General features: G+C 46.6%; 1 protein-coding gene across 1 annotated transcript in view; it reads left to right on the plus strand.

Annotated features, from left to right (window-relative positions):
- igdcc3 (immunoglobulin superfamily, DCC subclass, member 3) overlaps positions 1-16633 on the plus strand; it is a 66221-nt gene that overhangs the window by 42948 nt on the left and 6640 nt on the right. The window contains exons 7-11 of the mRNA XM_066701254.1: positions 4657-4822; positions 14366-14613; positions 15377-15541; positions 15832-16020; positions 16473-16577. Coding sequence (XP_066557351.1) covers positions 4657-4822; positions 14366-14613; positions 15377-15541; positions 15832-16020; positions 16473-16577 — 873 coding nt within the window. The remainder of the gene's footprint in view (positions 1-4656; positions 4823-14365; positions 14614-15376; positions 15542-15831; positions 16021-16472; positions 16578-16633) is intronic.

Raw genomic sequence — 16633 nt, forward strand, 5'->3', positions numbered from 1 at the left:
CTGTACCATGTGTTCAGCCAGGTTCAGCTAACTCCTTTGTGTCTGGCTGCCTGTAACATCCATGCCAGAGAGACACATGAACAGCAAGCGTGATGTGTGTCACTGCGCATTCCTGTGCCGCTTCTCTTTCAACCCCCAATCTTCTCCCGCAGAGGAGAGGAGACGGGGAGACAGTGAGAGGGCAGAGGAAGGTCGAGCATCTTCCCCAAGGAGAGCGATGAACTCTATTTTTCCCAGGGACCTCTGTTGTTCGGAAGCGCAGACGTGTGTGATTGGTGTGAAGTGCGGCACCGTGCTGCACTGTCATTAAGTCCACTGGTGCCGTACCGCCCTGCGTGGCAGGTGGGTCCTCTGAGACTGTTGGCGGTTTGAGAGTACAGGCGGGAGCACGCTTTGGGAAGCAGGGGGCAGTGACTACAGTACAACGCCGACAGTGGGGCTGCAAGATCAAGGCCATTTCGTCAGTGAGCAGAGCGTTTTAATCCCAGTGAGGATTTCTGAAGTGAATCTAGCAGGAACCTGCACTCAGAAACGGGCCACTCAGGTGCTAGTCTCTCCTTGATTGCTTCCCCCCCTTTCCCTGTCCTCCTCCCACCTCCTCCTGCTCCTCTGAGCTCTCCAGATACTGCCCCCTAGGGAGCCCACATTGCCATCAGTTTAATCAGTCCTGTATTGACCGGAGGAACCGTGGATTTGCAATTATACATCCTTCCCCCAAGTGGACTAATTGAGCCCATCATGGCTGAGGCAAGGAGGGGCTCCCCTGTCGATAGTGAGGCGTATCTGCCTCCGAATGCAGAGTCCAGGGCCAATTTCATTACCAGTCTTGAGACCCTGCTCTTGTCTGAGCTGGCTGCTCGAGCCCCAAGGTCTATAGATCTACTCTCATTTTGTGTTCGATATCTAATTTTCTCCCAGCAATCCGCATTAGTTTAACCCCCCTCCCCCCATCTTGGGTTAAAACTGACCAGAACGTTAATTATTTATACCTCCGCTGGTTCATTGTTTTATTAATAGACTTGTTAGCAAACAATGTCTGCTTTTCATTGCTCGGTGGAGTCACTTGTTGGTGCTGCACTGGCACTGCAGGTTCTCAGACAGATTCCTCAAGGTAGGTAGTGGATTATTGCAAACTGCTAACATTTATATTAACTCACCCCCCCGCCACCCCTGCCCTCCATCTCCTAGGCTGCTGCCGCTATTTAAGAAGCAAACCTGACATTTGTCTTAATTTAGATCACATACTGCTTTCGTTCCCTGTAGTAAAAGGTTGTGGTCCCTCTGAGTACTTTTCACAACTCATGCACTGTGTTATAATTGGGGGGAGGGCAAGGCATCTCCCTCTGTTCTGACCTTGGACTCCTCCCAGCACAAGGATTTGACACTTTTCGAGCCAAGATAAAAAAACCACAGCAGTTGTTAATTTTTATTTTGTATTTGTTTTCTCTACATGGGGACAAAGGGTACAGCAGGGACACAAGGCTCACCCAAACTGCACTGCATCATGAAAGACAACTGGCAAACAGAGAAGGACTAAAACAGAAAAGTGTGAAGGTTACACAAGTACTCAGAGAGAGAGAGTGAGAAAGGACTCATTAAAGATCTCAATCTTGGGCCCCAGATTGAACATCCCCACTTTGCCCTGTATCTCTCTCTCTCTCTCTCTCTCTCTCTCTTACACAGGCTGTTGCTTTTTCATTCAGGACCAGTCGCTTTGCCACAAGGTGTGAACTCACACATTAACACCTGATGCCAGGGCAGGCAAGTTTTAACTCGGTGCTGTTAATGTGTTTGTCCGGCATGCGTGGACAACAGCCAGCGAAGGGGAAGCTGCACAGCAAAGCTCCCTTTAAAGACAAATTTAAAACAGTTACTGTGTTTGTGTAGCTTATTGCGTTTGTTCGGCGTGTGAATCAAGGGCAAAACCAGGCGATGGACAGTGGCAGCCCACTCGCCCCCGGCTGCAATGCAGGCTGTTGATTAGCTCTGTAATACCATGAGAGAATTGATGTGCTGTACGAGACCAGATGGTCACCGGCCTCTGCTTGCTGCACACTTCATTTACCTCCAGGAGGGCAATTGAATTGAACCCGCCCACAGCCCAGGCCTCGCCTCTCTCTGCTGCCACAGAACAACACTGTGCGGCGGTGGAGGGAGACCCCTCGACGTGTAAACAAGCGGGGAGCATCGTCTGCAGTGCTGTGGTAAAATCAAAGGGGTCCGAATTAGTGGGAGTCATGTGTTAGTGAGGATGACATCTCTGGCTCTGCAGGGAGGATGACGCACTGTCATGGTTGAAGGGTTTAATGAACTAGCAGGTACCAATGTATACATAATAATAATCTGACAGGTAGGAATAATAAATAATAATAATAATAATAATACAAAATCACAACCAGAGTGGAAAACCAATTACTGAGCTATAAAGTATCAAATTACTTTAAGCATCTCTGCACACAAGCATTAACAATAGCAGGTAACTAAGCAATGCTTAAACAAAAGAGTGATTCATGCTGTCCGGACCCAGGGCGAGATAATCCCTCCCTGCTGCAGGAGGGGCGGAGGGGCGGAGGGGCGGAGGACAGGCTGTTGAGCCTTGGGCGTTTTATCAGCAACAATTTAATTCCCTTTTCCAATTTGCAACCTCGTCCAGGTTGGATTCTCCCTCTTTTTCTTTTTCATCCTAAGCCCGTATTTCATAGCTGTAATCAAGGTAATCTTGTTCTTAGCAGCTGTTTTTTTTTTTTTTTTTTAATCCCCCCCCCCCATCTCTATTTCTCTCTGACCATTAAAGCCCAGCTCACAATTCCCAAACACTGCGTGATTGGCCGCTCTCTCGTCACTCGCCGGCCCAGGCGTACAGTATGCTCTGATTACTCCTTGTTTGTGCAGGGGGGGGACTCGGAGAAGCCAGTCACTGTGGGGGGTGGGTTTCTCTCAGAGTGCTGTCAGAAAGGAGAGAGAGAGAGAGGGAGAGAGGACGGCGGTGAGCGTAAATGTCTCCCTTTCTCCTGGGATTTAGAGGCAGATATTATAACCTGCACTTGGAGGGACAAGGCAAAGCCAGAGGGAGGGAGAATGACAGGAAGACAGAGAGAGTGAGAGAGAGAGTGAAGGTGAGGGTGGAGGGGTGGAAAGGAGGGGGTAGCTGCTGACTGGTTGGAGAAAAGAAAACATCAACAATAACTAAAGATACCATTTTGTCAAATGTAATTAAAAAAATTGGGGGTAGAAGACCGGGAAAATAATTAAATAACATACATACGTACATGTATACAAACAAACACAAATCGGATGCCTCAACCTGGAAGAGAGCTCAGTATAGTCCTGCAGGAGAGAGACGGAAGAAGGGGCAGGGAAGGACCCATGTCCACAGCCCTGCAGCCCCTGGGAGCCACACCCTCACCGCAGGGGCAGCGCTGAGAGGCACTGTTTAAAGCTCGTCCAGCAGTGGGAGCCTTTCATGTCGAGATGTTATACAGCCCGGTTCCAGAGCCCCTGCGCCTGCACACTGCATTATTCATGAGAGCACAGCAGAGCATGAAAATGAAAACCAGGGCTGAACTGTACTCTTTATGTAGGCATGCATGTATGTATGTGTGTATCTAGTCTTTCATTCATTTTTGCTCTTGTCTTCTGTTGTTGCTCCGGTCTTTGGCTGCTGGCATGCCTTTATTGAAAGCAGGGCCATGCGGCAGAGAACCGTGCAGCAAAATACACTACTACACAGTGTGGTGTTGTATTGTGCAATGCAATACAGTACGGCACAGTGTGGGATAGTGAAATGCAGTATGGAACGCTGCAGTATTTTATAGTGTACTGCAGTACAGCATAGTATCATTCACACAGTAGCGTACATGTAAGTGCAGTAGCGTACATGTAAGTGCACTACAATGCAGTGTGTGTTTGTGTAGTCCAGGGCAGGGCCGTACTCCTAGGCATGGCCATCTCAGAATCCAAGCCGTCCTCCCGGTCTTACTTTTTATTTAATTTAATGTCATTTAAGATGATTTGATTCAATTTAATTTAATTTAATTTTGAATTATTTCTTTTATTTGGACCATCAAGCACAAAGCTGTTTTTATTTCTCTCCTCTTGATGTTAAGCGCGGGCCTCCTTATTGCATTAAGGCTCAACAAGGACCAGCAAGCAATAAAAACAACAACAAAAACAAGAGCGCAGAAGAGTGGGTGTGAAGGGTATAAGATCCTCGACGGGGCTGTGTTAGAGTGAGTGTGTGTGGCCCGGTGTCTGTGTCCAAAGCACTCTCAGTGTCGACGTCAGCATTAAGTCGGGCAAGTTAAATTGTTCGCTCGGTCCGGTGTTGTCAGTCACTCTCTGCTGCACCATGTCAGTGATGATGCCATAGTGCAAGGTCTCCTGGACACAAGACAAAGGAGCCTTTATGCCTTTTTAGCCTTCATTTTGTACCACTTAATTATGTCCTCATTCAAGATAATTTGTTCAATTATGGCCTACCCTTCTTCAGATGCGTTCAGATTGTCTTCGTTTTCCACACTTTTTTTGTTTTATTGTTTTTGTTTTATTTCAAAAACATCTTGCCTGTAAATCTATGTCTCACCCTGTGCCTCTGTAGTGTAAAATCACTCAGCGGATGAGTAAAATTATATCTTCTCCCTCCCTCTCCTTTCCCAGCACCGGCGGAGTTTGTGCAGTCTCCCCAGTCCATCGCTCGCCCTGTGGGCACCACCGCCATCTTCACCTGCCTGGCGCAGGGCGAGCCCATGCCACAGCTCACCTGGCTGAAGAACGGCCAGATCTTGGAGCCTGGCGGCCACGTCAAGCTGAGAAACAACAACAGGTGAGTCCCGGTGGGCAAGCACGACAGTGCCTCGAAATGCAGCTCTCTGGAACTATGCAGCATAGCTCATCAATAATATTAACCCCATTCCGCATTCACAACCAAAGGAATCCATTTGTGCTTCCTGGACAAGCTGCTGTGGGGGAGAGTGGTGGGGTATGGGCTCAACTGGGGGCAATCCCTGCTAGGGTTTCAGTAATGCCTTGGCTGTGGTGGAGGGAGGAGAGGCTGGCGTGGGGAGGAGTTGCTGGTTTGGCACATTGGTCAATTGTAGAGGACGCAGCAGACCTGACAGGCTGTTGGGAGGGAGCGGCTGGGCACTGGATCTTAAGAACAATCTGAGCGAATGTCTGTTAAGCAGGCAAGGGGCTAAGCTGAGGATCAGTGATAGGCCTCACGCTGCACAGGGGGCTTATGTCACACTTGTAGGCTGTTAAGCAGGAAGCCCCGCAGCAGCAGTGAACCTGTAGGCTGATTAAGTGCTTCAAAGATGCTGAGCCAGAGTAGAGTAGAGTAGAGTAGAGCAGAGCAGAGCAGGAGCAGTGCGCTCCGCGGTGCACGCATGGCCTCGGTGTGTCGGTTCTTCTGTCCCCCATGTAAGAAGCCGACCCCTAGTGTGCAGGCGAGTGGCTATTGGAATGTATCCCCGCAGTGAGAACTGATGGCGCAGCTGCAGTACCAAAACTTAATTCACAATTATTAACCTGTTCATTCATCAATGGCCGGTGCAGGTTTAATAGAAATTTCTACTTTTTTGGGGGGGAACAGCTTCTCGTTAGTTAAGTGAGAAAGGGGCCTTCTGTGGTTTAACACAGTAGCTTGCAGCACTGAAGCGGTGCGAACGCTCAATGGTGCTCTTTGGTCCAAGACTGCCCGGTCTGGGTAGGGGAATATGCTTTCTGCTTCTCAAGTCAAGTCAACCATATGCGTGGTTCAGGTCTTTGACAGGGCTCGAGTGTAAATGCGTTTGTCTTTATTGGGTGAGAGGAGAGAAGCGGCAGCTGAGAGTCTGCAGAACTGCTGAGTCTGGTGCAAATGTATTAGCACATGCTTCAGTGCATTATATTATGCTCCCTAAACCATAACAAGAAAGACAGTGGCTGAGAAACACAGACTCAACCGCCTGGGCTCTGGGAGGTTCGGGGATGGTGGTCTTTAGCCCTCATAAAGGGATATGAATTTTACTGTGAACATACTGATGGGAAGTGTGTGGGGGGGCTTTGTACTGTGTCTTTTCCCTCGCTAAACAAACAGGAAAGCTGGTTTGCTACCCATGTTTCTGTAGTGCACCATAATTAGCATTAGAGTCAGTTGAGCTCAATTGTGTCGGCTCGGCCTCCTAGGATTTGCCTTTAAGGCCAGACAAGGCAGAGATGGATTATGTTGTGGACCTAAACATAAAGAAATACATGAAATAAATAAAAAAGCAATTCCCAACACCCACTATATTGCTTTAGATGGGCCATGTACACTCACCTAAAGGATTATTAGGAACACCTGTTCAATTTCTCATTAATGCAATTATCTAACCAACCAATCACATGGCAGTTGCTTCAATGCATTTAGGGGTGTGGTCCTGGTCAAAACAATCTCCTGAACTCCAAACTGAATTTCTGAATGGGAAAGAAAGGTGATTTAAGCAATTTTGAGCGTGGCATGGTTGTTGGTGCCAGACGGGCCGGTCTGAGTATTTCACAATCTGCTCAGTTACTGGGATTTTCACACACAACCATTTCTAGGGTTTACAAAGAATGGTGTGAAAAGGGAAAAACATCCAGTATGCGGCAGTCCTGTGGGCGAAAATGCCTTGTTGATGCTAGAGGTCAGAGGAGAATGGGCCGACTGATTCAAGCTGATAGAAGAGCAACTTTGACTGAAATAACCACTCGTTACAACCGAGGTATGCAGCAAAGCATTTGTGAAGCCACAACACGTACAACCTTGAGGCGGATGGGCTACAACAGCAGAAGACCCCACCGGGTACCACTCATCTCCACTACAAATAGGAAAAAGAGGCTACAATTTGCACAAGCTCACCAAAATTGGACAGTTGAAGACTGGAAAAATGTTGCCTGGTCTGATGAGTCTCGATTTCTGTTGAGACATTCAGATGGTAGAGTCAGAATTTGGCGTAAACAGAATGAGAACATGGATCCATCATGCCTTGTTACCACTGTGCAGGCTGGTGGTGGTGGTGTAATGGTGTGGGGGATGTTTTCTTGGCACACTTTAGGCCCCTTAGTGCCAATTGGGCATCGTTTAAATGCCACGGCCTACCTGAGCATTGTTTCTGACCATGTCCATCCCTTTATGACCACCATGTACCCATCCTCTGATGGCTACTTCCAGCAGGATAATGCACCATGTCACAAAGCTCGAATCATTTCAAATTGGTTTCTTGAACATGACAATGAGTTCACTGTACTAAACTGGCCCCCACAGTCACCAGATCTCAACCCAATAGAGCATCTTTGGGATGTGGTGGAACGGGAGCTTCGTGCCCTGGATGTGCATCCCACAAATCTCCATCAACTGCAAGATGCTATCCTATCAATATGGGCCAACATTTCTAAAGAATGCTTTCAGCACCTTGTTGAATCAATGCCACGTAGAATTAAGGCAGTTCTGAAGGCGAAAGTGGGTCAAACACAGTATTAGTATGGTGTTCCTAATAATCCTTTAGGTGAGTGTATATTGATGACAGCATTGTTTTATTTTTCCAATACAAGTCTTTTCTTTAAAAAAAAAAAAAAAAAAAAATATATATATATATATATATATATATATATATATATATATATATATATATTAATCATCCCCTATCACAGCACCTGTTCTAAAGATCCATTGATGTTTTCCCGAATTTGGATTTGTGTCTGAGCCTCATTCTACTCTGCTGTCAGCGAGAGTTGTGTTTTCCCGCCACAAGTCCTGTGACAGCCATCGCTAGACCCAGGAGAAAATGAGAAACTATCGCTCTGAACTGAAAAAGACGCATCTCCAAAACACTGACAGAGTTGAAAGCGCTGTAAACACGCTGGCAGAGTCACATCCGCGAGCGCTTAGTGTGTTTTGTTTTTCTCTATTTATTATTTATTTAAGTCAGTGAGAATATTCTGAAACAGCCTTCAAATTTTCAAAGCTTAAAAAACCTAAAGCGGAATGTTGACATGCCTTTTAAAAAAAAAGAAGTGTTTTTTCTAACTTTAGTTGTATTGGAAGGTATGCTCATATACCTAAGTGTTGAGTGTTGAGAGTACTGTTATCTTGCTGGATTTAATTCATTATTAGTTTTTATTTGTTTGTTTGTTTATTATTAAGATTATTAAAATTATTATTCATTAATTATTATTTATTTCTTAGCAGATGCCCTTATCCAATACAAAGTGCAACAATACAGTGCAGTACAAGGCATAACATATTACAAATTCCAATTCTCGTAATACAGTGCAATTCATACAAATACATTTTACAAAACCAGACCTTACCTTTGGAGACTTAAAATTGTCATAAATTACACACTTTTCCATAACCACAGTATGGGCAGCATCAAGGAAAAACAAAAAGCAACTCTGGTCCTAATGGAGTCAGATGCCAAGATCAGTGCGTGATTGTGTGGGGGGGCACTGACAGGGGCTACAAGGGAGAGCAGGAAACATGGCAATTATTCTGTGGCGAAAGGCCAGCTCTCACACCGCAGAGCGATGTCCAGCACGGTGTCTGGGCCGCATTCCCTCTCTACAGCGCAGTCCGCTTCCCCCCGATAGGAATTCAGAGGCTGAGGCCGAGGTATAATGGGCAACACTTGAAACACTCTCAGCCATTGTCAAGGTTTTTCCATTTGGGGAGAGAGGGGGCAAAAAAAAAAACCCACAACTGTTATTAATTTCATTAAACGTCCCTAGGGCGAGAGGGAGAAAGCTCCCCTCCTGTGTGCGTTGATATCATGCAGGCCGGTGCGCTCCTTGTGTGCGCCGTTGAATTGCCGCAGAGCCCTTTTCTCTTTCTCTCTTTTAGTTTTTTGTCGTCCACGGCTCGCCCTTTCAGAGGTCCCCCTTGCAAATGCTGGGACGTGGGCCCTGCCTTTGACCTTTTGACCCCTCAGCAATCAGTCATTTGATCGCCTTGTGAGCTGGGAGACAGCTCCTGAATGTGCCCCCTCTTCAAAGACACTGCCCCCCCTTCCCCCCGTCCCCCCGTCCCCCCCCGCTCGCCCCTTTCTTCTCCAGACCAGCTTGGTGAGAACCTGACAAAGTCCTGGCTGTCTTTTATTACTGGCTGTTAGTGCATTCTTCTGAAAACTGCTGATTGGCAGTTTCACAAACAGCGCTGGCACCTCACAAAACGGCTCTTGCCTGAGCTATCTGTGAAGTGGTTTTGAACTGATGAGTAAATGACGGTATCAATCTGCTCTCCCTACAAAGGAAATCCACAAGAGCAGATGGCCCGATCGGACACGTTTTTAAAGACTACAAAGGGGGGTTTTTTGTCCTGTGTTTGTGTCTGCTTATGTGATTCCTGGGTATTTATTTCTCGATTAAGCATATTTTAATAATCTGAGCAGGGTGCTGGAGAAAAGAGGGTCACGAAGGAAACGGGTCTTCCCCTAGTGTGAGAGACAGAAGCTGCCAGACACTGCTGTATCGGTTCTCTCTCTCTCTCTCTCTCTCTCTCTCTCTCTCTCTCCCCTCTCCCTGCCCCCCCTCTCTCTCAGTGTGTGTGTATGTGTATATTTATATTTTTATTAGTTTTTTTCCTTGGGTTTGTCCCAGTTCAAGTTAAATAACATTTTTTGGTTGTTTTCCCAACACAGTCTAAATAGGACTCATGTGATGGCAATTTTAAATGTATATATTTTAAATACACACATATATATATATACTTTTTTATGAAATTAACTTTCTTTATCTGTTACATGGAGCTGAAGGCCTGGTATTCCTGTAAATAGTGGTCCTAATGTTTTTGTTGATATCCTGTCAAAGTTAAACAATGATTTCTTATTTACTTAATATCAAAATCACAGCTTTTTACTCGCACACCTGTCTGAAAAACAAGTACGGTTAGTTCTGTACTTTGTGGGGAAAATACAAAGACAAATATTCGGGTAAGATGCTGTTCACTGTGAATTTCAGAGGCATGCATATTATTATACACACACTCCAAAATCCCCCACAGACATGCGCCTGGCTCCATGTGTCTGCAAAGTTTGATGTTGCTCAGTTAAGAAACGCTTGCACAGTCGTCCCACCTACACTCAGCTTTCAGAGCTTTCAGGCACATCTTTGAGTCCCATCTATAAACAGCTCTTTACAAGGCACTTATAACCAAGTCATGCTGTAAAACTGTCAATGTACTAAAAACACTTTTTTTTCATAAATGGCAGGTAGGATAGGTGCTTACATCTGAAAGACACCCCTGAGCAGATCTGAAGACCCTAAGGCAGATATCAGAGCTGATATCTCTAAAAATCATATATATTGTTTTGTTGTTGTTGTTATTCAAGTACAATTAACAGCTTAAGGGAGAAATTAATTTATTTCCCAACCCTCTCTCTCTGTGCTCACAGCCAGGCTTGGCATAGACTTGGCAAAGTGATACCGGGCTCCACAGAGAGGGTATCTGTGGTTTCCATCCGTACATGCTGAGGGGTGAGAGGAGAGCTGAGAGGTGCAGTGGGGCAAGATACAGGGACAGAGCCAGGGCCAGAGACAGATGGGGAAATTAAGTGTTGAACTGGCAAGCTGGACCCAAAGAAGGGTCTGTCAGTGAGCCTTGAATAGGCAGGAATGCAGTCGTTGGAGCCACGAATCAAACCCATTTTCCCAGTGTTTGATTCAGGAGGCGAGTGCTGAGGGACAGGTCAGCGCACTGGTGAAATACGCACTGCCTCTGAAATTTCCCAGTGTACCCCTGAGCTTGGGGCTCAGTTGAAAATGCTCCCGGGGGGCCTGTAGTTTTGTGGCTGTGGCGTCTGGTTAGGCAGCCTGGCGGGCAACACTTAATTTATCCCCATACATGAAAGAGCTTCACAGGCAGGCAAGCAGGCAGACTGGCGGGATGGGAGGGGAGTGGGCGGCTGTAGGCACTTTCAGGTCAAAGGTTACGTTCACCTGGGGAAGGTGTCAAGGGCTCACAGTCGATTAGTAGATTCTTGGACTTGGTGAAAGGTTTTTTTAGGGGATATTGTGTCTTTGTTTGTTTGTTTATTTGGTTTTTAGTCTCGTCCTAATTAAGGAATTAATACAGTGAGATTGATTCTGTCTCGACGTGAGGTTCAATATTATTCCTGATGAGTCTCAGAGGTTTTTGCTTAAACTTGATTAATGATTATTCAATAATTAAACCACTTCAGTCACAGACACTTTGCATTTCATTTATTTATCTATTTGTTTATTTTAATTATTTATTGTAATATAAATTAAGCAAAGACATCAGCAATGAGGCCTGTTACCTCCTGGCATATTCTGGTATATTCTCTTAAATTACTTTACTGCACAAGGAGAAAACGCTTTTGCCGAGGCTAAGACAGGATGTAAAATTAAATCCCAGTCCCTTTATTTTGTTGTCCCATGGTAGACTGATTTGGATGCCTATTGTACTGTAAGAGGCAACCTGTGAACAAATGTAACAGCACGACTGAATGAAAACCCTGAATTATGAGGCTTGGTACAGTAAATCAACTTCCCTGCCTAATAATAGACACCTGTGCATGAAGAATCAGTAGAAAATAATAATTGGAAAAAAACAAAACAAATTCAAATGTTTCCAAGAGGGGTGCAGAGGATTTGTCTTCCACCTCAAACTCCCAGCTGCTCCATATGGAATGGAACGTGCCAGGATGGAATCACGGCGGGATTCCACAGCATTGTCTGAGAACCTCCTAACTCCACATGGCCCCCGCTCCCAGTCGGGCTTGCCTTGACCCCCTGACACCCCGGCATACAGGGATCAGCACAGACCCCCACGTAGCGGGGTCTCTCCCTTTCTATGGCAGCCCAGCTCTCGTTTACTCCTCTCTGACTCTCTGCCTTTCATTTCTCTCCCTCTCCTCCCATCTCCGTTTTTCTCTGCCCCTCTACTGTTTTTTAACAACAATCACACCGGATGACAACACTGTTATGACTGCAGATCGAGGGTTAAGATTTTAAAAGCTCGCAGTCCTCTCACAGTAAGCCACTGCCCCAGCCGTGTTATCTGTCTGGCCTTGCTCATACTTTCACCATGCGCCTCTCAGAACATCGGTCCCTGCTGTACAAGGCCGGTGTGAAGTGGACACACAGCATACACGCTGTACTGAACTGCTCATGTATTAATTGGTGTGTGGTCAGCCTATATTGATCCCCTGCTGGATGAAGGTCTCCTTTTGTTTCCACTTTCTTCTGTCTATAGCTTCTCTTTTCCAGGTCATGCCTGCAAAGTTTATTATTTATCTTCCCATCTCCTACATGTTTGTCTTCTAGGTCTATTTTCATCTCTCGGTATCCATTCAATAGCTTCCTTTGTTCATCTTTGATCGGTTCTTCTTGCAGTGTGTCCAGCCCATTGCTATTTTAACATTTGTAAATCTCTTTACATATATATAACAAACCAGAACAGCACTGGTGCATTAAGGGAGTGTTTTTCCATGTATTTATTTCTTGTAGGGTTTTCAAGGCTGAAACCAGGCTGTTTTTATTATTATTTTTTCTTCCCCCCCCATTAAAAAGCCCACAACCATATGATTTAAGCGCTGATCCTTGTTAACGGCATGCATGTCTCGCTCTGCTTTGCAAACTGAAACACTTTCCCTGCTCCCGCGGTGTGCACTGGTGGTCCAGAGAATAAGAACTTTGTTACCAAATAAAGAGCATGTTTGAAACAGAGAGCGCCCCCCCCAGCTCCCCTCCCCCCCGCCTCACCCGCTCGGCGGGGCGCTGTGCAGTGCGGCCAGAGGCAACAGCGCTGCAATCTTTTGTCGTATTTTTCGGTTTTGTTTTGTTTTTTATTGAGATTGATCCTATAGAATCGGGCCTGAAAGGAGGTGACTGGTGCCACTGAGCTGGTTTGTACTCAACCCTGCCGCTCTGAATGGGGGGAACTCAGGATGGAGAAAAAGCATATTTAACTTGCCGTTTGAAAAATGCCCCAGGAACCTGAAGGAGGTTCTAAAAGATGTCAATTAAAAGCGAAGAAAAAGGATTTTGAGGATATTGATCCCACAGCAATCTCCAGGGCAGTCAGCACTGAACAGCACTGACATATGTGCAGAAGACGTGCTGTAATAAATGCATTGGAGTCTTTTGTTTGGAAACACATTCATTTTTTTTATTTTCCTCGGCAGACCTGATCAGATTTCAGCACAGCATTCTGCAGAGACCTGGCAAAGCAATGGACTCCAGTCATCTGCCCCTGAGGTTGAGCTACTATGAGCTACAGGCTGATTTACATAACCCGCTCTTAAATGATTTGTTTAACTGTTAATTTTTTTTTTTTTAATTGCCCAAGGATTAAGAACATAAGAAAGTTTACAAACGAGGAGGCCATTTGACCCATCATTCTCGTTTGGTGTAATAACTGATGTTCCCAAATGTTCAGCTTCAACCACATCGCTGGGGAGTTTGTTCAGATTGTGACGCCTCTCTGTGTGAAGAAGCGTCTCCTGTTTTCCATTTTGAATGCCTTGAAGCCCAATTTCCATTTGTGTCCCCGGGTGCGAGTGTCCCTGCTGATCTGGAAAAGCTCCTCTGATTTGATGTGGTCGATGCCTTTCATGATTTTGAAGACTTGGATCAAGTCCCCACGTAGTCTCCTCTGTTCCAGGGTGAAAAGGTTCAGTTCCTCAGTCTCTCATTAGGACTTTCCCTTCAGACCTGGAATAAGTCTGGTTGCTCTCCTCTGAACTGCCTCTAGAGCAGCGATATCTTTCTTGAAGTGTGGAGCCCAGAACTGTCCACAGTATCCAGATGAGCTCTAACTAGTGCATTGTACAGTCTGAACATCACTGCCCTTGTTCTCAATTCTACACTTTTCACAATATACCCTTGCATTCTGTTTGCCTTTTTTATTGCTTCCCCACATTGTTTGGATGGAGACAGACCTAAGAGTCTATGTGGATTCCTCACTTTCTCATACGTTACTTCTTCTATTTCTATTCCTCCCATAGTGTAATTATAGTGGACATTTTTGTTACCTGCATGTAATACCTTGCACTTGTCCACATTGAATTTCATCTGCCAGGTGTCGGCCCACAACTGAATATTATCCCTTAAGTCCCTTTGAATAGCCTGTGCTGCCGAGATTGTATCTGCTGATCCACCTATTTTAGTATCATCTGCAAATTTGACAAGATTTAGGGAAGGAAAGTGTCTGATTATTTATTTGGCTTCCCACGCAACTCTTCCTGCAAAGAGGCAGTGTCTGCAGCAGAGATGGGGGAAGGAGGGAGAAACCGTGCAGAGACTGCGATGGCCTGTGAGGACTCTGAGCACGGAGACGTGGAGGGTGCATCATAAGGCTGTCTAGATGAGAATTGTTTTCATGGTCCATGTCCATTCTCCTCCACAGCACGTTGACCATCTATGGCATCAGCCAGGAGGACGAGGCAATCTACCAGTGCATCGCCGAGAACAGCGCCGGCTCCACGCAAGCCAGCGCACGGCTCACGGTGCTCTGGGCCGACGGGCTCCCCGGCGCCCCCTACGCCGTCAGTGCCGTCACCCTCTCACCCACCGTCATGCAGGTGTCCTGGAGGGAGCCGCTGCAGAACACACAGGACATCATCGGATACGTGCTGCACATCCGCAAGACTGCAGGTCAGTGTGAATACAGCCCCACCTCGGAGTGGAAGCAGAACTCCAGCCTTACACGCACACGCACGCAAACGCATACACACACACACACACACACGCACATACACACACAAACCATCAGTGCTCTGAAAGCAGAGCTGTGCTGTAGCAGCCAGTTCGTGCTCCAGCCTTCAGTCCATTATTATATCCATTTCTCACTTGCTGGAGTTTCGACACTGAAAGGCTTTTAATTAAACCTGAATGAATTTGATTACACCACCCCCCACCCCATTTTTATTTATTATTATTTTTATTTTTCCTTCAGTGTTTCCTTGCGTTTTGTTTAAAAGCTGCAGAAATGTTCTGAGCCAGCGCTGCGGCAGTTAACTGGCACTTATTGCATCTCACAGCTGTACCTCTCTGCCACAGCGCTATCAGATGGCTAATTAAAGCCCCGGGAGAGCTGCACAGAGGAAACACTTTAATTACCAGCCAAAGACATAAAGCCAGTGAGCGCAGAGAGGGCTGGGCTAGACAGCGACAGGAGCGCAGCGTGTTTGGAGAGGAAAGGACCTGAGCGAGCGGCTTCACCAGGTTTTCCTTTTAAGGAAGGGATGAAAAATGCAGTACCAAACCAAACCAAAGAAAGCCAGGCACCGAAGATTCACTCTTTTAATTGAATGAGCCACTACAATGCAGCGTCTTAACCCCCTGCTTTCTTAACCCTCCCTCCCTCTCCTTCTCTCCCTCCTTTCCCCTCTCTCCCCCTCCCCCCTTTCTCCTGCAGACCCAGTGGAGATGGAGTACCAGGAGGCAGTGAGTAAGAGTACACTGCAGCAGGTGGTGAGCGACCTGGAACCCTCCACCAGCTACACCTTCTACGTCAAGGCCTACACCTCCCGTGGCGCCAGCAAGCCCTCAGAGAGCGCGGTAGAGAGCACGCTGGGGGAAGGTGGGTCCCGCTGCGCCCCCTGGACTGTAATCTACAACCAGGATTGTGTAACCCATACCAGGCCTGCCTTACTGACTCTGAACTGCAGAAGTGTGACCAGATATTTGAGTTTGATTCCCCACTCATTTTAATTGTATCAATCATTGTATCAATTGTATCAACCCCTTACCGATGTGGGAGCGAGGAAGTCATGAAAGGACTTCCTTCTCTGATTTTGTGGGTTTTGGAGACACTGCGCCAGGCAAGCAGTAATAATAATGGCGGTCGGATTCTGTCTTGCTGTGTTTCAGTGCCAGCCACCCCGTCACTCTTTATCAAAGTGTTGAACAGCACGTCCCTGCAGGCGGCCTGGGAGCCCTCCATCAAGCTGGGGCTCCATGAGGGCTTCAAGCTGTACTACCGCAAGATCCATGCCCCCCACTTCACCGGCCCTCTGCTGCTGTCCAGGAATGTCACCTCCTACAACATCACGCAGCTCGGTGGGTTGAGACCACCATTTCTGGTCCTTGGTGCAACCTTGGTCAACTCTCCCCCTGAGTTTTCTTTTACGGTGTTCCCTGAGTGTGTCAGGGTCCTGCATAAAGCACTTCAATGCTCTATTATTAGTAGTCGTATTTATTTATTAGCAGATGCGTATATCTAGGTTGACTTACAGTTTACAAGAAACATTTTAAAGCATTACAAAAGTGCAGTCGGTACAGACAATACAGTTAAGTCCTAGGTGTGTGCTAAAGGGAGGGATAGGCAAAGGAGAAAAACAAAAAAGCTGACAAATACATATGGGTTTAACACCCCTTACTGTACTTGACCCTAGTAGACATCATCACACATAAAAGCCTCTTCCTTGTAGGCTGTATAATAAAAGGCAGCTGTCCTGTCACACCAGCCCTAATGCAAGCAGCCAGTGCATGACGCAGTGTGTTGTTCACAGACCCGGCGCTGGTATACGAGGTGAAGATCCTGGCCTACAACCCCCACGGAGATGGGAACGCTACAGTGCGCTTTGTCTCGCTGCGGGACGCCGTTGAGAGATCAGGTGAGGATCGGGCCCCCACGCTGGTCACTGCAGTAACACAGGGCGAGACCCAAATC

The sequence above is a fragment of the Amia ocellicauda genome, chromosome 4, assembly GCF_036373705.1.
Source record: "Amia ocellicauda isolate fAmiCal2 chromosome 4, fAmiCal2.hap1, whole genome shotgun sequence".
Taxonomy (NCBI): Eukaryota; Metazoa; Chordata; class Actinopteri; order Amiiformes; family Amiidae; genus Amia; species Amia ocellicauda.